Here is a 25,015-nt window from a genome sequence, read left to right as displayed (position 1 = left end):
TACAGCTGGGCTGAGGTCTGCCCACCAAGGATGGTAGTTGCCACACAGGAGGTAGGGGGATCTCAAGAGCTAGGTTCCATAAACAAGAATCAGAGTCAGGCTGGAGTCAGAGGCCAGAGATCAGAGGCGTTACCAGGTTAGAATCGAGAGGCAGGAATCTGGGTCAGAGTTGGCTGGAGTCAAAGGCTGGAGACCAGGAGATCAAGCGAAGTCTGGCATTGCAGCAGGGCAAAGTCTGTGTGGTTGCCCAGACAACTTGCCAGGGCAACCCCGGGTTAAATAGGGTGCTGGGCCAATCAGAGGGCTGCAGGGTACCATCACCCTGGATCTCTTGGGCAGCACTTCCTGCGGTGGCTACTCTCCATAGTATTCCCTGGGTGTGCCTCTGTATGGCCTCACAGTGGCACTGTGGGAATATCAGCTCTGCAGACCTAGTTTCTAGTTCAGGGGTTGGCAGCCTTTCAGAAGTGCTGTGCCAAGTCTTCATTTATTCACTCTAATTTAAGGTTTCGCGTGCCGATAATACATTTTAACCTTTTTAGAAGGTCTCTTTTTGTAAGTCTATAATATATAACTAAACTATTGTTGTATGTAAAGTAAATAAGGTTTCAGAATGTTTAAGAAGCTTCATTTAAAATTAAATTAAAATGCAGAGCCCCGGACTGGTGGCCAGGACCCGGGCAGTGTGAGTGCCACTGAAAATCAGCTCACATGCTGCCTTTGGCACCCGTGCCATACGTTGTCTACCTCTGGTCTAGTCCCTGGGTCCTTAACTACCAGCATGCACGTCTGCGTGTCTATTATGTAGCACTGTAGAGGCCTTGCTTGTCCTAATGACCTTGCAGAGACTCTGCTCACCTGGTGCTACTGCTCAGTGCACCAGAGAGCTGAGGCCACAGTGCCAAGGGAGCCTTTCAAATGCTGGTATAGAGGGAATGTGATTGCCCAAGGCCACCCCTGCAACAGACATGCACAATCTTCTTCCTCTTCCACTCTCAGCCTCCTCCTACACATCCCCTTGTAACCTCTGCACAGCTTCCCCAAAGCCCTGCTGAGCATCATTCTCCCTACAGGCCCACTCGCTCTTCTGGCCCTCATCATCATAGTCTCCCTATGATTCTGCTGTCAAGAGTCGAGGCAGCAGCACCAAGCTTCTTATGGACAGCTCAACATCCCATACCCTCTCAGAGCCTCGCCTCTTTCCCCTCCTCCAACCAGCCTGTCTCACTGGCCCTTCACAGACTCCGAGCAGAGCTGGGAAGTAAGGTTGGCAGCGCCAAAGAACACAGGTGGTGGCTGATCATATCTTGACGTTGCCGCCAGCTTTTTCTCCAGTACCCACATGTGTTATACCAAGTAACCTAATTTGTTAATTTGGAAAATGTTAGATCCCTGAGCTGTCTGAAGTGGCAGGGACTGTGGCTCTCTGACTAGGGTCTCAGGGAAAAATTTCCAACAAGGTATCACTTTTCAGTGTTTCCTCTGCCAAAGTGGGTAAATATTTGACCAAGAAAATATGCAAGAGAACTCAGATGATGCACAAAGAGGGAGTGTGTTAAATTTGGAACCTAAATTTGAACAGTAAAGTATACCACTGTGAGATTTCCCTTCTCTGTTATAAACCCTATAGAGCTATGCTCAGTGTCCAGATAATTCCAGTCACTACATTTACAAGTGTATCCCCAGAGCTCTTGTTGAATGGGTTTGTTGTTTCATTTTTGTGTTTCAGATGCATTTGAAAATGAAGCAGGGAAGAAGGTCAAACTTCAGAATATCTTAATTCAGCTTCGAAAGTGTGTCGCCCATCCATACCTGTTCAGTGGTGAGAAAGAACTCTTCTCTGTTTGAAAGTAACCAAAAATCATGATAGGATATGAGCCAGTTTTCTTCAAACATGGCTTGTTTTGTAGATTTCATTGACACTTAACAACTGAGTCAAGCCTGAAGACTGTATGTAAGGTTGTATGAAAAATTCCAATCCATATTAACTGACTAATAGTGATACGTAAAGGGGACTGTGTTTCAAGGATAAGCCTATGTCAAGGCTGAGCTTTCAGCCTTAACTCTTCACTTGTTTTCTCTTGAGTGCTTGATTTCTTAGTCTAAGCAATGCATTCACACTAGTTTGTTGACATGGAATCATTACTATAGTGTTCCTATTGGATAACAAAGCACTGTCAACTTCGAAGCCGGAAGCCAGGTTATTACCTAATTCTGTTTAGCCACAGCTGTGCAAATTATGAATTACCATACATGACACTGGGGTAACTTGGGATGACCCTGGAGGCTCTCGCTATCGTTGGTCTACCAGTAGTACTGCTTCTGAGACTTTCTTCCCTTCCAGGTGTCGAACCAGAGCCCTTTGAAATTGGAGACCACCTCATCGAAGCCAGTGGGAAGCTGTGCTTGTTAGACAAACTCCTTTCTTTCTTATATGCTGGGTATGTGCAGTCTCTGAGCTTTACTTGTGGGGGTCTAGATAAGCCTGGCTGGGAAAAGCAAACTAATTTATGCATGACTGTTACCCACATACACCAAGAAACGAACACTGTAGTGGTCCAGTTAACTGATGCTGAATTACTGACAGCTCTACAGAAATAGTTACAATGTTGCAGCTACTTTAGGGATGACGAAGGAACCTTAAAAGTTTTGATGCTTCCTTTTAAAGAGCCCAGAATACTGGCTGCTTCTCTGTATTTATTCAAACCTCTTCTGCCTTCCAAATTTGGGCTGAAAGTCCTGGAAGAACATGTTGTCTTACGTGATGTCTGATGCTTCTGGTTTGGCCACAGATTCTAAGAGAACAGACTTCCACGCTGTGCTTCAGTTCCTCTGGGCTGGGGAAACACAAATCTGCAGTCAAAATGAAAAATAGTCATACGCTGAGAAAAAACAAACAAACCTAAGAATTGGGACAAATCAAAGCCTGGAACACCCGCCCCCTCCGCAAAGATGGGAGATGTGAGATCTGGACCCAGATTCTGGAACTTGACTTTGGTAGCTTCAGAATTTGGAATTGAAGTCTTAGATACTCGGACCATCTCCTGGGAGAGAGCTAACCAAACCAGGACACACTTCAGATCAACTTTTGGTGCAGGATGTGGAACAGCTCCTCCTCCGTGATGCAGGGTGATAACGAACAAGAGAATCTTAACTGGCATGCAGTTCCCTTCTGACAGCTTCCTCGGAAGTCCTTAAACAGACATTTTAAAGCAAAAATGAAACTTTTAAAGTATCTGGAATGATTTTGCTTCTCTGCTGTACAGCAGTGTTGCAGAGAGAGCCTGTGTGTGTGTGCGCACGCCCGTGCATGCCTATTTGTCCCTGGGTCCTGTGCCACAAAAACTCTCAGGACCCATGGGTCTGCTGCACCAAAAAATGATGCTGGTCGTTATCAATTGGCTTGAATAGAGTGTTGTCACAGTGTAAGGCATACAGCACAGGTCTGGAAGTCAGGAGACCTGAGCTCTAACTCCAGTTCTGCCACTAACTCACTCTGTGATCTTGGAGACTAACAAATTTATTTGGCATTTGTTAGTCTCTAAGGTGCCATAAGGACTCCTCGTTGTTTTTGCTGATACAGACTAACACGGCTACCACTCTGAAATCTATGATCTTGGCAAGTCATTTTATATTTGAGGAAACTGAAATCACACAATGTTTTGATTAAATATACTCCTGTATATCAAACTAAGCTAACCTTATCTATCTCTCTGCCATACGCTACAAAAGGTACATTGAGCTTACGGGATTTCACTTTATTTCTGCAGCGGTCATCGGGTCTTGTTGTTTTCTCAGATGACTCGGATGCTGGATATTCTGCAAGACTACATGGACTATAGAGGTGAAATACTTATACTCTTGGAGCAGCTGTCTTGTCATATTTGTCTTTTGTCAGCTACAGTGATGCTGTACCCGACTGATCGTTGCATGACAGAGAAGGGACCATAATACTGGGGACTTATTTCTAGTAGACAAAAGGAGTTTTCTTGCTGTTTCTGACTGCTTGTGTGACGTTGGGCAAGTTTCTTCAGTTCTCTCTGCCTCAGTATTGCCATCTGTGAAAGTAGGAGAATAAAGATGTTATGAGGTTCAATGAGATCAGAGAGCTTTGAAATCCTTGCATGAAAGACAAGTGAAGGCCAAACCCTCTCTCTCACTCCCTCATCCTCTTTGCTGTATGATTTGTGTAAGAATCTGCTTTCTAATACCTTAAACTACACGAATGCAGGTTTAGTGGTCATAGGATATATTCAGTCCTTGTGTCAGTGAGCGCAACACTATTAATTTCAGTGGAGTTACAGCTAATTACCCAAGGGCCTGAACTTGGTTTATAACGCCCTGACATTTCATGGTGATACAATGCTATTTGCTTTACATTATGCTGTGATGCAAAAGTCATCCTGTAAAGGTGCTGGCTCCAGAGTCTGTGTTTCAGAATTCTCCCATAGGTTCTGATCTTAGCTGCAGAGCTATAAGTTCCAGTGAAACCAATAGATGAATTCCCGATTTACACCTCTGTGAATTAAATAAAAATCAGGCCGTGTAGCCTACACCCAGAAAATGAACTTATTGCTGAAAACCGTTGTTAGCAATATATCCCCTTGAAAATCATGTAAGTGGAAGAGTAGGCAGGATCCCATCATTTCTGGCAGCGTTACCAGACACGTTCTTGAGACATGAGATACTGTCTTTCATTTCAATCCGTGAGGCTTTATGCCAATTATTTCTACTGAGAGAGGCTTTTATTTAGTGTTTATTGCCGTAGACAACTAATAACATAGTCTAAAGCTGAACATGAGGCCAGAAAAGTCCTGACTCAGAAAAGCTGACATTGAAGTCAATGAGAAAGAACTGTATGCTTTGGCCCATAATGCAGGGCCAGTTGCCAAAGTGGCCTGATCTAAAACAGGCCATAGTACCAGCACTCTTCTGCTTTGGCTCCGAATTTTTCAACTCTGTTTCCAAGCAGCAAACTAAAACACAGGAGTTTCAGCTGCACATTCAGTTTTGGTAGCCCCTGGAATCAGTGAGTCTGGAGGAACTCCATTGCAGTCAGTCTAATTACTTGGATTTACATCAACTGGGACAGAATCTGGCCCTCCATTTCTGTAGTGCTGGTGGAGCATGAGGGAGCAACAAAGTTACAAACCCTAGAGTAGACTAGCAAGGAGCAAAAATAGGAGACTGTAGATGAAGGAGAGAAAGCCAAAGAGAGTCTGTGGAGAATGGGGAGAGCCTGGAGAATCTGAGGTGTGGGGTGTTGATGGAGGAAGACTAAACACGGAAAGCAGCTTGTAGAGCAGGGGGCAGAAAAGGATGGTTGGGAAAGGAGAAACCAGTCTGGAGAGGAATAGGGTCAGAATAGTGGTTTCTTGACCCGATACTGTTTTTGTCTCTTTGGAAAGGCTACAGCTATGAGCGGCTGGATGGATCTGTCAGAGGGGAAGAGAGGCACCTTGCCATTAAGAATTTTGGTCAGCAGCCCATTTTTATTTTCCTGCTGAGCACCAGGGCAGGTAAGGCAACTGTGGGAGAGACAAAACTAGAACTAAGAACAACCCATTCCACAATCTCCTGGCCGTTTGCTGTCTTCAGGGATTGACTGGACTTTGGGAAGGTCTGAATTCTTTAGAGAATCCCAGTTTTAATATTCAAATAGGATTTCATAAGGGAAAGGAAACAAAGCTTTTAAATAACATCAGTTAAAAACAAGTTAGTGGTAGAATTCGTATGGAGATTAATTTTAATTATAGTTTTAGATGATGTCTTTGAATATCAGCAACTCTTTTATGTTCTGGCTGAGACCCAAGTTCAGGATCCTGAGGCCAACACGCAGTTTACAGCGCAGCCCATTGAGTGACATATTTAAACTAAGTTTAAAATGATGGGGTCTAAATTAGCTGTTACCACTCAAGAGAGTGTTCTTGGAGTCACTGTGGATAGTTCTCTGAAAACGTCCACTCAGTGTGTAGCTGCAGTCGAAAATGTTGGGAATCATTCAGAAAAGGATAGATAATAAGACAGAAAATACCGTAATGCCACTATCTAAATCCATGAAATGCCCACACCTTGAATACTGCATGCAGTTCTGTTCACCCCATCTTAAAAGAGCTATATTAAAAATGGAAACGTAACAGAGAAGGGCAACAAAAATAATTCAAGGTTTCATAGGAGGAGTGATTTAAGAGATGGACTGTTCAGCTTGGAAAAGAGACGACTGAGAGGGAATATGATGGAGGTCTATAAAATTATGAATGGTGTGCAGGAAGAAGTGAACAAGCGTTACTTGCGCCTTCACATAACAAGAACTAGGGGTCACCCAATGAAATTAATAGGCAGCAGGTTTAAAATAAAATGAAATTCGTCCTCACACAACTCACAGTCAACCTGTGGAACTCATTGCCGTGGGACGTCGTGTAGGCCAAAATATAACTTTATTCAAAAAAGAACTAGACACATTCCTGGAGTATAGGTCCATCAATGGCTATTAGCTAAGATGGGCAGGGACGCAACCCCATGCTCTGAGTGTCCCTAGCCTCTGACTGCCAGAAGCTGGGACTGGACAACAGAGGATGGATCACTTGACAATTGCCCATTCTATTCATTCCCTCTGATGCACCTGGCATTGGCCACTATTGGAAGATCGTATATTGGGCTAGATGGACCTTTGGTCTGACCCAGCATGGCCGTTCTTATGCTCTATAATGCCAGTCCCTGTGACAGCTTCGCCTTAGGAATGACACTGACATTAATTTGTGCAAATACTGGCCTTGTGTCAGTAACAGTCTTTGTTTAAGTAAAGTATCGAAACCTTCCGATCCTCACCACCATAAAGGCTGTACAGTGCATTCTGGGGCCACCCTCTCAACTCCTCCCCCTCTCACCTGCTTGATTGGATCCGTCATATGCCCACTGCCCAGTTCCAAACCCACCCTCTATCCCAGCTCTCCTCTTCCTCCCACTGTGCATGTAAGCTTTTCTCACTCTGCCTCCCCCATGCCTGGACTCTCCCAGTCAACACTAGACAGGTGGTCAGAGCCAGTAATCAGTGAAGACCAACAATTGTATCTAGCCCAACATGAAGACGGTGGCTTCATCGTCACCCCTCCTCAGATACCAGTACAGATTTTCAGGGGTATGGCTGTCTCAGCATTTGCAGGGAGGGTAGGGGTACTAGGAAGAAAGTTGTGTCTCCTGCATAGGGGCAAATGCCCCTCAGCATGTACCTCCTTTTTAGTGGCAGTATATATTCTGGTTTAACTTGTCTTTTCAGCTCACGAGAGCTATCACTTCAGAAACTAGTGACAGGCAAATCTCTGACGTTTTAGTTTGGATAAAAACCCAGACTGTCCACCATCTTCGGACTTGTATTATTGTACTTGATGTTTCCAGTTTCTGTGGCAGAGACACTGGTCTCTGCCAGGACTTAGGGAGATCCTTTGTATTGACACGAGGCAGGCCAGTGTGTTAGTTGGTCTGCCAGCTAGAGAGCACCATCTGTGTCCAGCAGCCTCAGCAAACGATCCCCTTTAAATTGATTACACCTGAATCCAGATTGCTTTTTAGTGCACTAGACAACGCGTCTGTTATGAGGCCTGGTGGAAAGCTGGAAGCATAGAAGTGCAAGAAAATGAAATTCAGAAGGTTAACCAAACTTTTCTGAGCCTCATAAACAATGTTGGTTTGAGGGATGGAACAAAGTTGGGTTTATTTTTATTTTATCTGAACCGATCCACCCTTTTGTAGGCTAAACACCCTTTCTGCCTTTATTTCATGTTGCTAATGTGTGTTACTGACCATCCCCTTTGTTTAAAACTTGTTTTTAGGTGGAGTCGGCATGAATCTAACTGCAGCAGATACAGTTATTTTTGTTGACAGTGATTTTAACCCACAAAATGACTTGCAAGCCACAGCGAGAGCTCACAGGATTGGCCAGAACAAGTGAGAAATAGGAACAGAACTGTTTCTTGTGGTTCATTTTGCATCTGATTGCTCACTCTCTCTTTAAATGCCGCCCTAATGCTTCCCTTAATCCCCACTCCCCACCCCCAAGTTCTGCCAGCAGAGGAGACCTAAGCAGAGCGGTTCAGATAATGCGGGGGCAAAGAAAGAGAAGTGATGGGTCCTCGGCATAATTCCACCTCATCTCTTCCTTGATCCCATGCAGTTCTGGCCTCCCCAAGTCTCCAGAATCTGGAACTCTGTCGTTATGGAGGGGGAACAGAATGGGAGGCTGGCTGCTTTCTGCAGTATCCCCTTCCCTTTTTGGTCGGGTCAGCATCACCTTCTGCAGTTCTACGTGTGCTTTCTCTTCGCTAACTGGGCAGGACTGACTACAGGGTTTGGTCCCTGATTCAGGGAACCTGTTCTAATGCAATATAAATTATTAAATTGACTCTCTTAAATTTTGAAAGGCCTGTAAAAATTATCCGCTTGATTGGACGGGACACCGTAGAAGAAATAATCTACCGTCGAGCTGCATCGAAGCTCCAGTTTACAAACACCGTTATCGAAGGGGGGCAGTTTGCTCTGGGAGTACCCAAGTGCCAGGATGCAGCAGACATGCAGGTAAGATGATCACTGGGCATGACTTTAACAGCATCATCCCTTAGAAATGTAAGCGAGTCCCATTCTGTGTGTGTATTCGAGATGGGCCTGATCCAAACACCATTGTCTTTGGGGAAGATTGGAGAAGAACATGGCATCTGACTGCCTCTCTTTTGTGGAGCAAGCCAAAATCCCAGATCCAAACCACTGAACTTTGGGGACAATCAGATGCTAATTTTGAGGGGGTTTCTTTCCTTGTTTTTGACTATAATAGCTATTTACATGAAAATTGCATCATATCTCCTAAGAGTTCATCTGTTTTGCCTCCTTCTCTCGCACAAACAGAACTATACCATCAACACTATGGTAGCTTTTTGTTACTAACCCACAACTTGTCCTAGGCTTGCAAAACTTTCAGATGAAATTTACACTGAGCTCTAGGCAAATTGGAATCCCAGGGGGATTTGTCATTAGGAACCAAAAGCTGAGTTTTGCTTTGAGATTTTGGGACTTAAGAACCATAGCTAGGGCCATACCAAATTCATGGCCATGAAAAATGCATCACAGACCGTGAAATCTGGTCTCCTCCTGTGCAATCTGGTCATTCGTGTGCTTTTACCCTGTGCTATACAGATTTCATGGGGGAGACCAGGGTTTCTCAAATTGGGGGTCTTGAGCCAAAAGGGAGTTGCAGAGGGTGAGGGTCACAAAATTATTTTAGGGGCATTGCAGTATTGCCACCCTTACTTGGGTGCTGCCTTCAGAGCTGCGCGGCTAGAGAGCTGCCCAGCAACACCATAAAAGTAAGGGTAGCAGTACCACAAACCCTTCTACAGTATCCTCGTGACCCCCACCCCCACCCCCAACTCCTTTTTGGGTCAGGACCTCTACAGTTACAACACAGTGAAATTTCAGATTTAAATAGCTGAAATAATGAAATTTACTATTTTTTAAATCCTATGAGTGTAAAATTGACCAAAGTGGATGTGAATTTGGTAGAGTATAAGACCAGAAGGGACAACCAGATCATCTAGTCAAACTCTAAACTAAGTGAAATTTAGGGGGACATGAACCCCATGTAAAGTGAAACAGTGAAAAACTGTGGCACAGCCCCTCTCCTTCCCTCTTCCCCACAAACTTGTCTGAGCAATGATGGCTTCCAGTTTGAGAAATTGGACTGAGCCTGTGCACGGTGATATGCCATGCTGCCACTTTTCACCCCATTGATTTCTGCAGACATTTAAGCATTCATGTAAAAGGAAAAAAAAGTTTCTGGCATTTCTGATTGTGAAGAAAACCTCATGAATGTGACCCAATGCAGAGCTGTCTGCCTGAGTCTGCATGTAGTCTGAGTAACTGTCTGTGCAGCTACTAGTGACCTATGGCTGTCAAGATGGATATTGCTGAGTATGATTTGTTACATGGGTCTTGTTAGGTGGTGCATAACTGGTGAGGGCAGAGTGAGAATAACAGCTGTCAAAGCATGAGTGTTTTGCTGAGTGAAAAAGTGTCTGATTTCCCTCTTCACAAACTATTTTCATTTCAACCTAGAGGCTCAGTAGGCTAGGAGAAGCATGAAATATTATGGTGATGTTAAACGTCATCCTTTTGTTCATTAAAGCTGAGTGAAATTCTGAAGTTTGGTTTGGATAAGCTGCTCTCATCAGAGGGGAGCACCATCCAGGATGCGGAGCTGGAAAATATTCTTGGAGAGACAAAAGAAGGAATGTGGCTAATGGATGTTGTGCTACCAAGTGAAGAAGAAAGCAGAGAGCAAGATACAGAAAGTAAGTTCGAGGATCCTAAATGCGCACAAAACACACTCAAATCTTGATGCTATTAGAGGAGATTTCAAGGGTTATACTATGTTTTTCAGCTAACTTTGGAATGAAGAAAAATGGGTTTGTGCTTAGAGTAGGGGACTTGAAATCAGGAGAAATGAGTTTTGTACCTGGCTCTGCCACAGACTTGATTTGTAACTGTTGAACACTCCCCTCCTCCTTTTGTGCCTCAATTTCCCCATCTGTAAAATGGGGATAATAATAACTGATTTGCCTTTAAGGGGGTTGCGAGGCTAAATTCATTAATGTCTATGAAATGTTTTGATGTACTTGGATGTAAGACTCTAGGGAACAGTCAAGTTTGTATTATAATTGACTTTATTCACAGGAAAACATATTTTAAGATGGAGTTACAAATCAGTAACTTAAGGGTAAAAGACATCATAGGGATGTTGTAATTATCCCAAAACCAAGTGTTACAAACCCTGGAATTTCAGAGGTAAGGTTACACTTTAAAAAATCCGAGCATTAGGGAAAGAAATGCATAGTTAGAGCACCCAATTAACCTTAACTCTGTCCTGTGGCAATAGCGTGCAATAACCATATGATTAGGATTAAGACAAGTTAGTGTGTGCAGTCCCAGACTGGATTAAACTGACTTTTGAAGATTTTTTTCACATATTTTCCCCTTGTAGTGTCACTCTATGCACTGTGATCCATAATCTCTGTTTTAAGTGCAAAATGGAACTCATCCTTAACTACGGAGTTGTGACTGGGGCTTCCATAATATTACAGAAATGGGATCCTATAAAATGGGCCTTCTGTCCCATCCAGTGGCTGCTGATAATAAGTCACCATTTGCGAATGGTTACCACACAGTGGTATTTCCTATTGCAGACAGAGAGAAGAACTGTGGTGTCTCAGATCCCAATGTGTGGTAGCTGTTGAAGAAATTTCTGACCTTAGGAACCAGGATTCCATCTGTATTGGATAGCACCAAACAAATTCCACTTGCAACTTCAGACTTGCCATGCGTGTAATCCTCGGTGAGGATTAATGCCTTGACAGAAATTTGGTTTAGTTGTCTCAATCAGATGCTTATGTTTTCCTCACAAAACTATCCCAACAGCCATCCCTGTTAGAACGGGCAATGGTGTTACAAAGAGGGTGTGAATTCAAATTAATTACTTACTGTAACTTTAATTATTACTTGTTACTTATTGTAATTTTAGCAGATACCACTGGCCCATTGGGAGACCTTTATATGTTTTAATTTTTTTTTTAAAGATCATATGTACCTATATGAAGGCAAAGATTATTCGAAAGACCCAAGCAGAGAAGACAGAAGAGCATTTGACCAGCTTTTGGATCTTCAGAAAGTCCTTGAAGAGACCAGTCAAGAAGGAAGAGCCCTCCGAAATAAAGCAAATGTAAAATGAAAGAAATTACTCCATATGATGTAGTCAATGAGTCACTGAAAATGAGTCAGATTTTAATCTCCAGTTTGTGGAGGAAAAACTTAGACTCAATTACAAATGTGCTGAAATTAACAGTAGACTCTGAGGACTGGATGACTCAGGGGGATGGGAATGGATCAGAGACGAGCATTAAGAGGTTCAAATACAGGTCAGAGCAGCACAGGTCACTGTCGTTAGCTAATGGTTTGGTGGCCTACTTGGAATGAGTTGGGGAATATGAGTCAATGCAGACAAAGCCCTTGAGGAACAGACTGTGGGGAACAGAAATGGGACATTGGATAAGGTGGGATCTGATAGGAATTTGAGATGAGAAATGTCTGTATATCTGCAAGTCCCCTTCCTTTTTCAGGTACTTGTCACGGGTCTTCAGGAGGTGCCTACAAGGAGAAAGCATGCACTGAGCCCAGAAGAGCTGGAGGCCAGGAGAAGGAAACGACAGGAGGCAGCAGCAAAGAGAGCACGGCTCATGGAAGAAAAGAAACAGAAGAAAGCAGAAGCTGAACACAAGAAAAAGTAGGATAGTGCTTTGCCTGCTACTAAGCAGTGTGGTGTCTGTTACAGTTAGCAGGGAAACTGGCTATGTCAGACTGATAAAAACAAGTCAGGAAACTGCAAATTCTGATAACTCTTGCAATAACCAGGCATTTGGGACATGGGGTGGGGTAGAGGAGGATACGTTGGCTGCAGGTCATGTTTAAAAGGAGCCACAGCTGTACATTATTTTTTCAAGTGTATGATGTAGAGGTGTTGATGTAGAAATGGCTTTTGACACAACGGTAGCATCAATTTTTGCTAACTTTCATGATGGGCTTGAATCCTACACGACGTGGAAATGTGTTTGCTAAGGATGTGTACAAGAGAATAGCACAAGCATATGGGGACAAAATCAGAAAGATTAAGGTACAAAATGAGTTACACTTAGCAAGGGGCATAAAAGGCAATAATAAGAGGTTCTGTAACTACATTGGGAGCAAGAGAAAGATGAAGGAAAGTGTAAGTCCTCTACTTGGTGGGGAAGGAAAGCTAATAACTGATGACATAAGAAGGTTGAGGTGTTTAATGCCTGTTTTGCTTCAGTCTTCACTCAGAAGGTAAATTGTGCCCAAATACTTAACACAATAAATATTAACAACAAGGGAGAAGGAATGCAAGCGAAAATAGAAAAAGAATAGGCTAAAGAATATTTAAATAAGTTAGATGTTATCAGGTTGGTAGTGCCTGATGAAATTCATCTTACAGTGCTTAAGGAACTAGCTGAAGCAATATTGGGATGATTAGCATCTATCTCTTAGAAGTCATGGAGGACGGGTGGGATCCCAGAGGACTGGAGAAGGGAAAACATAGTACCTATCTTTTTATGGGAAACAAAGTGGTCTTGGGGAATTATAGACCACTCAGCCTAACTTCAGTACCTGGAAGGATACTGAAATGAATTATTAAACAAATCAATTGTAAGCTCTTAGAGGATAATAGGGTTATAAGGAATAACCATCATGGATTTGTCCAGAACAGATCATTCCAAACCAACCTTATTTCCTTCTCTGAGAGGGATATTGGCCTAGTGGATGGGGGGAATCTGTAGATGTTGTATGTCTAGATTATGGTAATGTGTTTGGTACAGTCCCACATGACATTCTCATGAGCAAACTAGGGAAATTTTGTCTAGATGAAATTACTATAAGGTATGTTTAGGACTGATTGAAAGACCATACTCAAAGGGTAGTTATCTATGGCTTGCTGTCAAACTCGGAGGGTGTATCTAGTGGGGTCCCGCAGGAGTCTGTTCTGAGTCCAGAACATTAATGACTTGGAATACGCTTTTAAAATTTGAAGAAGACACCAAGCTGGAAGGGTTTGCAAGCACTTTGGAGGACAGGATTAGAATTCAAAATAACTGTGACAAATTGAAGAACTGATTTGAAATCAATAGGATAAAATTCTATAAAGACAAGTGTAAAGTACTACGCTTAGGAAGAAAAAAAAATCAAATGCACAGCTACAAAATGGGAAATAAAAGGTTAATTTTGTGGGGTGTATTAATAGGAGAGTTGTATATCAGATACAGAAGGTCCCGCTGTACTCAGCACTGGTGAGGCCTCAGCTGGAGTACTGTGTCCAATTCTGGGTGCCATGCTTCAGGAATCATGTGGACCAATTGGAGAGAGTCAAGACGAGAGTAATAAAAATGATTAAATGTTTAGGAAAACCTGACCTCTGAGGAAAGGTTAAAAAAACAGGATATGTTTAGTCTTGAAAATAGAAGACAGAGGAGGCACCTGATAAGTCTTCACGTACGTTAAGCTTTTTTATTAAGAGGATGGTGATCAGCTGTTCTCCATGTCCAGTTGAAGACAGGACAAGGAGTAATGGATTTAATCTGCAGAAAGAGAGATTTGGGTTAGATATTAGGAAAAACTTTGTAAGGATAGTTAAGCTCTGGAACAGGGATCAAAGAGAGGTTGTGGAATCCCCATCACTGGAGGTTGTTAAGAACATTTTGGACAAACGCCTGCCAGGGATGGTCTAGGTTTACTTGGTTCTGCCTCAGCACAGGAGGATGGAGCAGAGGACCCCTCAGAGTCCCTCCCAGCCCTACATTTCTATGAACAAGAACCCCGTTGCTGACCCTGCTCAGATTTTGGGCAGCTCACATTCAGATCCAGATTTGACACTTGGCCCTTTACCTGTACAATGGAATTTGGATTTGAACTATGTGGTTGAGCCTATGTTTAAATTTCATCTCATTAGTTCTAGTTGTACTGCTTCATGCCACCTTGGGCAACTCTTCCCCCTCCTCTGTAGTCATATCCTTTATGTTTCTATAAATGGTTATCACAAAGCTCCTTTCCCCTTCTTACCACCACAAACCCACCTGTCATACTAGTATTTGAAACAAGGCAGGGCTTCTCCCCGGGTTCTAAAGGATCTACTGCGACAGCCACAGTCTCTCCAAGGCAGTTTTTTGTCCAAACGTGTACAAAACCAGTTCCTCCCGTCACCCTTTGCATCTTAGGCTTCTTACTGCCTCCCCTCCTTGGAGATTTGGGCAGTCCTGCTGCTTCCAGTAGCTGCTGAGCCCTCTCTCACTGGAACTCCCTCTGACCCTGTGTAGCCCCAGGTGCAGCCATAGACACTTCATTGGCCCAGCTGGGAGCACCTGCTCTGGCACAGGGGAGTTGGATTTTAGTCACCCTGTGATACACCTCCCCCACTTTTCAGAAAACAACTGCCTCTTTCACAGGCACGTCTTCCCCCTCCTTCCCCGCCCCCCACCAGCCTGTAAAGCCCCATCTGGACGGCTCTCACCCTTAAAAATACAAACATTTCCATACAGGTTCATACACATCAGTATTCCCCAAGTCCCCAGAGTCTTTAATACCAGCCATACAATTTACATCTTCACCAGGCACGCTGTCATGAGCCTCATCTCACTTCTCTGCCCATTGGTTTTTCAGTCTGTAGTTGCACCGGTTCTCCCTATGGTTGGGTGACTTTAAAGAGTAACTCAGCTCTCCCTTGGGGTTCCTTTTGCATGCCCTGGATTTATGTTTCAAATCCCACTGGCTCCTCCTGCAGGAGCTCAGTCTGGCACTCCAGCTCTTGCTGGTCATTCAGCAACTCCTCCTCCTCTCTCTGGGCTTTCTGTCATGTCTCTTCTGAGGCAGCAAGCTCCACCAAGCTCTTTTCTGCCAAGGAGAGCGGTCCTCTCCTCTCAGTGCTGTAACGGTGGCTTTAGTAGCTGTAAGTGGTGATTCCACTTTTTTTCCTGCAGCCTCTGTGCCTGTACCCTTCTCTCACTTTTCCTCTGAGGCCCTGTCTGGGTCCCTGATACAGTGTTTTGTCTCTACTGGCAGCTTCTGCTTCCCAGTACCCGCCTCTGCCTGTGGAATTATTTCCCTCCCCCTGCAGAGCTCTTCTCCTTTTCTTCCCAAGTTCACTCTTCCCAGTGGGTGCCAGAGATGTGTCCCATTTCCCCACACCTGAAACATTCTGGCTGCCTCCTACCAAACCTCCCATTGATTACACTGTCACTTCGGGCACCCAAATCTTTGGCATCCAGGTTTTCTAGTTTCGATTTTTAGTGGGGCAGTACCTTCTAATGTGCTTCAGCCCCCCACAACCCCTGAAACCCTCCTGTCCCGGCCCCTTTTTGAGCTACAGTAACAAGGCAGGATTCCACCCAGAGTCTCACGCGTTTGTTCTGTGCTCTGTGCAGCTGAGCCAGTCTTAAAAGCACAGTTCACATAAGGTCCGTCACTTTTTTTATGCGGCACTCGCCCATAGGCAGAACATTCCCTCTGTTGGCCCTCACAGCCCTTGAACCCCTCTTTCCTGCTTTGTACCTGTGCCAACCAATCCCTTCCCTCTGCAGAATCTCTAGGAGAGTTGCTGCTGCTCCTCGAACCTGGTTAGTCACTTCTGTAGCTCCAGTTGCACCTCTGGCTGCCTCTTTCATCTGACTGCCTGCGGAAACTGGAGCGGGAACTCCTGCCACTGCTGTCATCCTCCATGCACCTGCAGAGCTTCCGTAAGCAAAGCAGGCTGCCACATAATCCTGCTCCATTAATTCCGGGTCACCCCTACAAAGTGGGGCCTGTCAATGATAGGGGCTTGCCCTCTTTCATTTCCTTTTGCACCAATGATATTCCTTACTCTACTCTTGTATCGGGAGCTGACCAAAGTGCCTACCTGAATCAAGGCAGGGCTTCTCCACAGCCTCTGAAGCACCCACTGCCAGACCCACAGGCTCTCTGAGCAGGTTTATTGTCCAAATTTAAACAAAACCAACTCCTCTTTACATCTCAGGCTTCTTCTCGCTGCCTTCCCTCCCAGGGGACTTTGGCAACCGTGCTGCTCCTGCTTCCTAGCCCTGTCTCAGCCAGTTCTCTCTCTCACTGGCACTTCCTCTGACCCTTTTTAGCCTCAGGTGCAGCCATAGACCCTTCACTGGCCCGCCTGGGAGCACTCCCAGGGCAGTGTGGCAGAGTGGTTTCTGAACTTGGGGGCGAAATTGTGGTTCTGGATCTGGAGCTGAGCTTGGTCCCTCGAAATCGCATCTCCAGCTATTCATGACAAGGATTTAACGCAGCAGACATTTGGCTTCCCAGTTTTCATTTGGCCTATTCTTCTTTTGCCTCGTTCATTGCAGGATGGCCTGGTGGGAAGCAAATCACTACAGATCCCCCTGTCTGCCCTCAGAGGAGAGCGACGCAGAGGATGCCTTGGAGGAGGAGGAAGACAGGCTGGTTGTGGAGTTAGATGAGACAGACCCAGAGCTGAACTCCATCAAGTATGTGATGGGTGACGTTACCCACCCCAGAGCCAAAGAGGAGGATGCGATCATCGTCCATTGCATAGGTAGGACTGGCAAGAGCAAAAACTCTTCCTTGGGATAGTGCTGAATTGTGCCTTGGAGCCCAACGGCTGAGCAGTAGTAACAGCGGAGTGGCCCTGGCTGAAGGCATTCTGCCTGCATGGTGCAGGTGTAGTTAAAATGCCACAAGGAAGGAGTGGGGGTAGCATGCTCCCTAGCATGCAGCCCCCCCCCTTCAGAAGGTGAAGCGTGAACTCCCTCCATCCAGTGGGCCCAGTAAGTGGGCGGACCCTGGTCCTGTGCATGTGCAGACTCAGTGAGGCCATTCGGCCTGGAGTCCCATTCAGAAGGTTTACTTCCCATCCAGATGAGCTGGAAATATAACTTAACCAAAAGGTGACATTTTGCAGAACGCGTTGAAATCTGCAGACACTCGCACCCTGACCCCACCCTAAATCTGTGCTGAAGTGCGGAATTTCTGCAGGGTGTGTTAACTCTAAAAAGGTCCATTGCCTATCAAGGAAGATGTGTGTAAGCCCACCCGGATGGCCTGGCAGTGATGGGGCAGGCCCTGTGGGACGGCAGCAGAAAGTAGTGTCCGGTTTGCACCAGAGACAGCAGAAAGTGGGCATCTGCTTGGTCTAGCTGGGCAAGGGCATCCGCAGAGTGTTTTAGCTGAACTCAGCATCTGGACATTCAGTGTCTTAGCTGCTGGGGAATAGGGGACAGTCATGGTGCTTCAGTGTTGCTTTGTGCAGCAAGAGCTGAGGCCCTCTGGGAAGTGAAAACACAAAGAGGTGATGGTCCTAGAAGGACTGCCTGGCACTACACAGTATGTTGTGCTGTATGCCTAGGGACAAAGCTGCCACAACACTCAGTTTCATGGGATGCCCATGAAGGAATTAATTGGTACAGGGCTCCAGCTCTCCTGGTCTGCCACTGTCATGCCCCTCGGTCATGGTTAGGCTAAGGCAGTGTCTCTGACATGATGTCCTGCTGGAGAGGACAGTGGGGACTAGAACGAGGATTCCCCTGCCTGTGTGGTTTGCAGTCAGCTCCTCTGAACTAATCTCTTACTCTGAGCAAAGTTATTTTTCTAATTCTCCTTCGTACTCGGAAAAGCTATGGGCCAGCCCATGCTGGGCCTTGGATGGAGGAGAGGGAGGGAGCCTAGCGCTAGGAACAGTTGCAGTCCCTGGATTCCATCCTGTCTCCTATGTGAATTCCAAGGGGAGCATTTAACTCAACCCTGGGAGGAGCGGGGGAGGCAGACACATGCACCTGGAAGGAGGACACATTCCTCCTGTGCTTCGTGTAGCTCGGGGGTGGGGCAGTGGATTGTGCCTCCTGAGACAAAATCCCTGTTGGAGCTTCTCCTCTGTGGGTGTTAAAGCCGCAAAGCAATGGCTGATTGGCTAAATTGTGGCATTTATTTCAAACTCATCCAACATGCTCTGTTTAAAAACAAAAACACACTAGGGATGGGGGGGAATCCTCTGCCTTCTGAAAGTGTAGGCAGCATCTGAAGGGAAGTAATGGATGACTGCAGTACCAGGTTACCAGGTTGCACATAGGATTTGATGACTGATTGCACATGGGTTGGGGAGGAATTTCCCCTGGGATGGCTTGGCAAGGATCATGTGGGAAATTTACTTTCCTGAAGTGCTGACCAGGGATCCTCTCTTAGGATCATGTGATCTGTTTCCCGCACAGAATGAAGGAGCTGGAACATTGAGGGATTTTGTTTCATCTCATCTTCCATGTCTGTTTCTAATAAGTCCTATGATGTGCAGTGAGAACATGTCTATTCCCTGCAGAGGGCATTATTAGCGCAGATACACTTGGAAGCTCATCTCTTTGGACACAGATCTCAATTGAAAAAAAAGAATCTAATTTGTAATTTTGCTTTAGATGATTCCGGCCGGTGGGGAAGGGGAGGATTATTTACAGCTCTGGAAGTTCGTTCTGATCAGCCCAGGAAAATATACGAGCTGGCAGGAAGGATGAAAGGTAAAAGAGAAAAATATAATCTTAGTGCTTGAAGTTGATGGTCTTTCCTTTTAGTCTGGCACTTCCTATGTGTGGTGTTGGAAGTGACAAATACAGGAAGACATTTTGACCCTGACCTCTGCTCTGGAGTGAGAAGATTCTTCATAGAACTCAGTTGTTTTGATTTTTTCCTGGGGAAAAAGATCTTGTTCTTTAATCACAGTATTTCTTCTCTCTACAAGGCAATGCTAAACCTGCAGTTCAAATGTCAAAATCATTTTAAGAGGAGGAGGTGGGTTGGAGCAACTTCAATGTGTGTCTAGCCAGGCCATGGGCTCTCTCCGGTCCCCATTGTTCTCCTCTGTGCACATACACACTAGTGATCTTACACCATTACGGAGCTAATGAAGAACAGATTAGACCTCACTGTAGACTGGAATTTTATTCTCTCAGTCTCTCTGTCCTCTCATGTCTTCCAATCACTTTCTTTCTCCATTTTCTCACCTCCCTCCTCTGAAGAAAATGTCTGTGTGGTGCACAGTGTTGAGAACTAGAAAGGATGGTGTAGAAGCCTATAACAGTTAGCATTGCATTGACTCACCTTTGTTCTTCATGGGATTGAATGTTTTTTTATGTTTTTGGTTTTCGGACAGACGTGGCATTGGGAAGAACCCTCTTATTCCCCGTTGACGATAAAGAATCCAGAAATAAAGGCCAGGACTTGGTAACTATAAGAAGCCCCTTTGATGTTCTCTCTACTGAAGTACTGAAACAACATGAAGTGAATGTTACATGTTACACCAAATAACAGTGACCCTAATAGAGCTCAGGACTGGCTTGAAATAAGTGTTAACAAAGACAAGACAAGGGAAAGCTTTTTTTTCCAGCCTATAAAGTGTGTGTTTAATGTTATTTTCTAGCAGCCATCGCCACGACTGCCAGTGTACAGACATCCTGTGTTTTTCTTCCTAGTTGGCCCTGATTGTAGCACAGCACCGGGATCGGTCCAACAACTTGTCTGGCATTAAGCTATCTGCTTTGGAAGAGGGCTTAAAGAAGATTTATTTAGCAGCCAAGAAAAGGAATGGTAAGTGTGCATCTGTGTGCCTTTGAAATGGGAAGAATGATGTACCCCAGAGCTGTGCATGAAATTCCACTTAAAGATTCTGGCAGGGTCATGGATTGGGATGATCTAATTCTAATGGGTCTTTTCCATCTCTTCTGTGATTGTCTTCTGAAATGGAAGGGGGGACACACCCACTACAGCTAGAATATTATGACACAGGCATTTGTTCTGCCATTGAGTGGGGCTTTTTGGTTTTTTTTTTAATGCATCAGGCCCTAAAGAGCTTTTCTGCTCTCTCTTCCAGCAAGTGTCCATCTTCCACGTATTGGACATGCAACTAAGGGATTTAACTGGTATGGTACTGAGCGGCTTATCCGAAAATATTTAGCAACAAGAGGAATCCCCACATCTATGTATCCTTTGAAGCATGGTTATTTTATTTTGTTCAAATCAAAATGACCTGTCATATCTGCAAATACCAAAATGTTCACTTTAAGATCTAGATCCGCTGTGGGCTACGGATATCATACTAGAACAATGCAACTAAAAACTGTGTTGAACAGATGTCTAAATCTCACTCATATCTATGTACCCATTACATAGTGGATACTAAGCATGCTAGATGATGGTATTTGTTTGTATGATGGGAGGGAGACTATACGCTGGTCCTCTACTGACAGCCGTTGGGCTTCTTGTAATGTCCCAAGTTTGTAGTGATGTGACTGAAGTTATAGAAACAATTTATCAAACTGACCCAGACACAAACACAATGAACAGATTAGGAAAAGCACATTCTAAAGATGAGTGTGTGTGTGTAAGAGAGAGATGGGGTTTACTCAGCACTGGGACACTCCTTTATGGCTGTATCTGGGGACTAGCTCTGCTGGTCTGATGCCCCCTTCCTTCGATTGCTTGTGCCATGGTCCCTCCTGCTCTCTAGCAATTGCAGTGCTTCCTCTTCATGGCTTGGCCTTCTGGCCTGGTCACTATAGAGGTTTCCCAGGATAACAAATCTCACCAGACCAGCTGTCCAGATGCCATTCCAGGCTGTTTTCCCATGACTGTGCCACTTTCCTAGTGGCTAGGAGGAGAACCCAGTCCCACGTGCTACTCCGGATTCCAGCCCAGGGACCCTACAGTCAGCAGCCAAGTCTGCATCATCTCAGCGCTTGTTGCTGTTTCCCTGGGCATCATCCTACTCTACCCTGGGCATCTTCCTACTCTGTGTGAGCCCCTGCCCTCAGAGTCCAGATCCCAAGGCTTTTGCTCCCCAGGTTTCCTCTTCCTCTCCTCACTAGGCCCGGAGAGTGACTGCAGCCCCCTTCTTCTCTCACTTCCTGGCTTTATACAAGCCCCTTCCTACTCCTGTGCAGCTGGACTCCATCTTTAATAAATGCTTGTCAGTCAAGCCGAAGTCTCCCCCCAGGTACAACCTCCCAGGTTAATTAGCCCCTTCTGAGCCACCTTCACCCCTTCAGGGGCCGTGTGGAGTGAACACCCATCACAGTGTGGGGTGTGTGTGTGAGAGAGAATACACGTATGTAACAAAATAGCATAGCACTTACATAGAAAGTGAACAGCTTTTGTGGGAAAAAAGTCACATTAAGGGTTTTATGGTCATATAACTTTACTTTATATCAAAATGTAAAAGGTACTGCTTTGCTTACCACTCTGTCATTGCATTGAAGTAGCTCACCAGCACATGCAATTATGTGTTGTACCATCACAGATCATGCAAGATAGAACGATAAGTGAGTCAGTAAACATCAACTAAAGGATTGTCTTTGAGGGAGATGGGAACTGGGGGAAGGGGAGGGGAAGGGAAGGACCACTAGCACCAGGATAGTTCACTTTATAAAATATTGGTCAGGTGAAAAGAAAAGGGACACTTACCAATTTCAAATTAATATATTTTAAGCCAATGTCTTTATCTACATAGCTACTGACAACTTTTGTTTATTAAAACTGGGAAGGAATCCTACAAATCCAATTGGATTTTCATTGTGTATGCTGTTTGTTCAGTTTCTCTCTGTCTTGATATGCAAAGCAGAATAGAATTCAGCTGAGTCTTCCATAGGTGAGTAAGTTCTGCAGGGCTGGCAGGAGTAAGAAGTGTTACAACTATATTCTTGTCACTTCTTGGGGGAAATGCAGCTGCTGTATAATGCCATGTTCAGCAACGCTGTGAGAGAGAGAAATTTAAGAACAAAGGTGTAGAGTATAGTCTACCTCCTTACCTCTTTAAGTTGATGCCATTAGTACATATTTGGTTTGAAATTTTAGAGTGTTTCCTTGACCCTTCTCCTTAGATACTACTTCCCTAGGAATAAAGCCTCTTCCTCTTCTTCACAACCATCCACAACTTCAATGACAACCTCAAACCCTTGAAGATCCAGTGATTTAACTCAGAAGTGTACTGATCTCTAAAAGTCCATGAGCTCTTCATCATGACATCTACAGCCAGCCTGTATTTATGTCACTTCTCTGAAGCAGATCCAAAGTCATTGTTGTCTGGTTCTAGACCTCTATAGTTCAGAGTGGTTTTTATATTAGTTATGGAACTGACCTGTGTTAAAACTTCTTCAAACTTCAGGAGCTACATGCATCTGGGGTGTTTGTTTGGGCCCATGTCTAGTTTTTAAGATGGAAAATGAAACCTTCACTAAAGACCAATCATAAGCCCTCATCTTAAACCACTATCTTAAATTATTCTCAGGGTTTCAGTACAGTTTTGTTTGACTTTTGCTTCAAAACCTTATCTCTTGTTTACAACACTGATTTTTCTGCTGGTTGTTTGGTGGCTGCTTGAGACAGTTTGAGTGGATGGGGCTGTAGCTATCCCTAACAAATATATACAGAGAGAGAGAGAGAAAGAGAGAGGATTGTCTCAAGCAACCGCCAAAGGGCCAGCAAAAAAAATTCAGTCATGTAAACGAGATATAAGGTCTAATGAAAAAACTTCTTTCTTTGGTGAGGGAGGTGTCTGCAGCAAAAACTCAACATAACACACACTTAATGTAAACAGCCCCAACTCCAAAGAAACCCATTTTAATGATGTTTCTTCAAACAGAAAATTCTAAGTTCTAAATTAGAACTAGTTGCACAGTCACATGTTTGCAACTAAGCAGTGTCCATATAACCAGTATCCTTTGCCAAGACACACAAGTCTGACAAAATCTGAGGTGGTCTTTATAAGAGACACCTTTCTTCCTCCCACTACTGCTCTTTATTATAGAATGCTTGGATTGTTGCTGCTATCAGGCAAAGCTGGTTTCCTTATGCTGTTCTAAAGGTTTTGTGATCCTTTGGTCCAATTACAGAAAAAAAAGTAATGGAAAATGTTATTTTCTTACTGGCTTTGCTCTGTATGGCACAGTAAAACCTTTGTGACTATAACGTTTTTGGCGCCATATAATGTGGTTGCTGGGTATTGCCTGTCAGCGGTGGTGTCCCTAACAAATGATTCAGTCAGAGAGGCTGTGAACAGCAAACAGACATCACTGGTGATCTGTTCGGCTTCTCAAAGAAAGTGCACTGCAGCCAACGGAAAGCATGTGCTTAAGTATGTTATTGCATGTATATGCTCTGCTGAATGTAACACTGTAATAGCACCATCTGGTGACTCCCAATAATGTTACTGAGCCTGATTCTGGCACCCTTCTTCCCATTAACGAGTACTTTCCTTCACAAGCAGTCTCACTGAGATTTTACATATGTGCATACACATACACATGGTATTGCCAGACACACACTCCCACGCACAGGTTCTGATCACTCAACTCCTGTTAAAACCAATGGGAGTTGCAGGAGCTCAGCTCCTCTCAGGATCAGGCCTTTAGGAACCAACCCTATAAGCTCTTATGTGAACAGCCCTTACTTACTTGGGTAAGAGTTTGCACGATCAGGGCCTTACTTTGTAAAGTTCTTGGAGATGAAAGGTGCCATTTAAATAAATGTATGTTACCTTATTTTCATTGATATGAACAACTGGCATTTTCTGAACTGGCCAGCTGGTGGCGCTGTTATCTATCTCAAGCAACACATGTTGCTGTTAGGCTGGTTTCAAAAAGCAGGGAAATGTTCTGCTACAGCATAGAAAAATGTTCTGTTTTGCCCAAATTAAAATATAAATCTTGTTTTTCATTTTTCTTTACCTATTTTACTCAACATTTAAAGTGAAATTGCAGTTTAATGGCACAGGACTTTGTTTCTCCACCCCTCCTTCCCCCTTACTTTTGTCGTCATCTTTTAATTGGTTGAACTTCCAATTGTTTCTCCTTTCAGCGTGTGCCAACGTTCTTCACAGCCTCACAAACACCTACACCCAAATCCCTCCCAGCTGTAAGTCTTCTGGCTTCAGTGCAGCTACATTGAGGATAAATTTGCTCTGTCAGGTAGGTTACTAGAGTGCTCCAAAATAGACTTAAGTTTATTTACCAATATTGAGTCAGCCACTGGTGGCCAGACATGGGACTCAACTTCAGACACATGAGGCCAAATGCTGAAGTACTTACTTGGGGCCTCATATACTCTTCTCTGCTTCTGTGAGCAAAGGGGAGCATGCACCCATGGGTCTGATGGGGCAGGGGAAGCTACCTCCATACCATGGTTCTACCTCCCCCAAACCTCCAGGAGCTCCTTCATGAGATCTCTGCAAGGATCCAGATATGCGGTTTGGAAATAAGAGGGGCGGCCATTGCTTAGACTATATTCCAGACCTCTGGGCAAAGCAGGCCAGCTTCTGATCTCAGTTCCTCTTCCACTCGGTAGACCTCTTACCCTATGGAGGTAGCACCTACCTTAACTTTGCTCCTTCAAACTTTACAGGAGAAATGGT

At 44.5% G+C, this 25,015-nt stretch overlaps 1 protein-coding gene across 5 annotated transcripts in view; it reads left to right on the top strand.

The window, feature by feature from the left end:
- The window catches only part of CHD1L (chromodomain helicase DNA binding protein 1 like), a 47,542-nt gene extending 23,221 nt beyond the window's left edge, over nt 1-24,321 (top strand). For all 5 annotated transcript variants that reach the window (XM_050957506.1, XM_050957486.1, XM_050957477.1 and 2 more), the window contains 15 exons: nt 1,730-1,822; nt 2,345-2,441; nt 3,771-3,844; nt 5,409-5,519; nt 7,830-7,944; nt 8,418-8,571; nt 10,172-10,337; nt 11,619-11,761; nt 12,159-12,322; nt 16,959-17,167; nt 19,035-19,133; nt 19,766-19,836; nt 20,085-20,199; nt 20,483-20,591; nt 22,488-24,321. In XM_050957506.1, the coding sequence (XP_050813463.1) occupies nt 1,730-1,822; nt 2,345-2,441; nt 3,771-3,844; nt 5,409-5,519; nt 7,830-7,944; nt 8,418-8,571; nt 10,172-10,337; nt 11,619-11,761; nt 12,159-12,322; nt 16,959-17,167; nt 19,035-19,133; nt 19,766-19,836; nt 20,085-20,199; nt 20,483-20,591; nt 22,488-22,566 (1,799 nt within the window). In that variant the 3' untranslated portion in view covers nt 22,567-24,321. The remainder of the gene's footprint in view (nt 1-1,729; nt 1,823-2,344; nt 2,442-3,770; nt 3,845-5,408; nt 5,520-7,829; nt 7,945-8,417; nt 8,572-10,171; nt 10,338-11,618; nt 11,762-12,158; nt 12,323-16,958; nt 17,168-19,034; nt 19,134-19,765; nt 19,837-20,084; nt 20,200-20,482; nt 20,592-22,487) is intronic.
- Nucleotides 24,322-25,015: the final 694 nt, after the last annotated feature.

The sequence above is a fragment of the Gopherus flavomarginatus genome, chromosome 1 (genome assembly GCF_025201925.1).
Source record: "Gopherus flavomarginatus isolate rGopFla2 chromosome 1, rGopFla2.mat.asm, whole genome shotgun sequence".
Taxonomy (NCBI): Eukaryota; Metazoa; Chordata; order Testudines; family Testudinidae; genus Gopherus; species Gopherus flavomarginatus.
The sequence above is the reverse complement of the archived record's forward strand: the minus strand, read 5'-3'. Positions and strand labels throughout refer to the sequence as shown.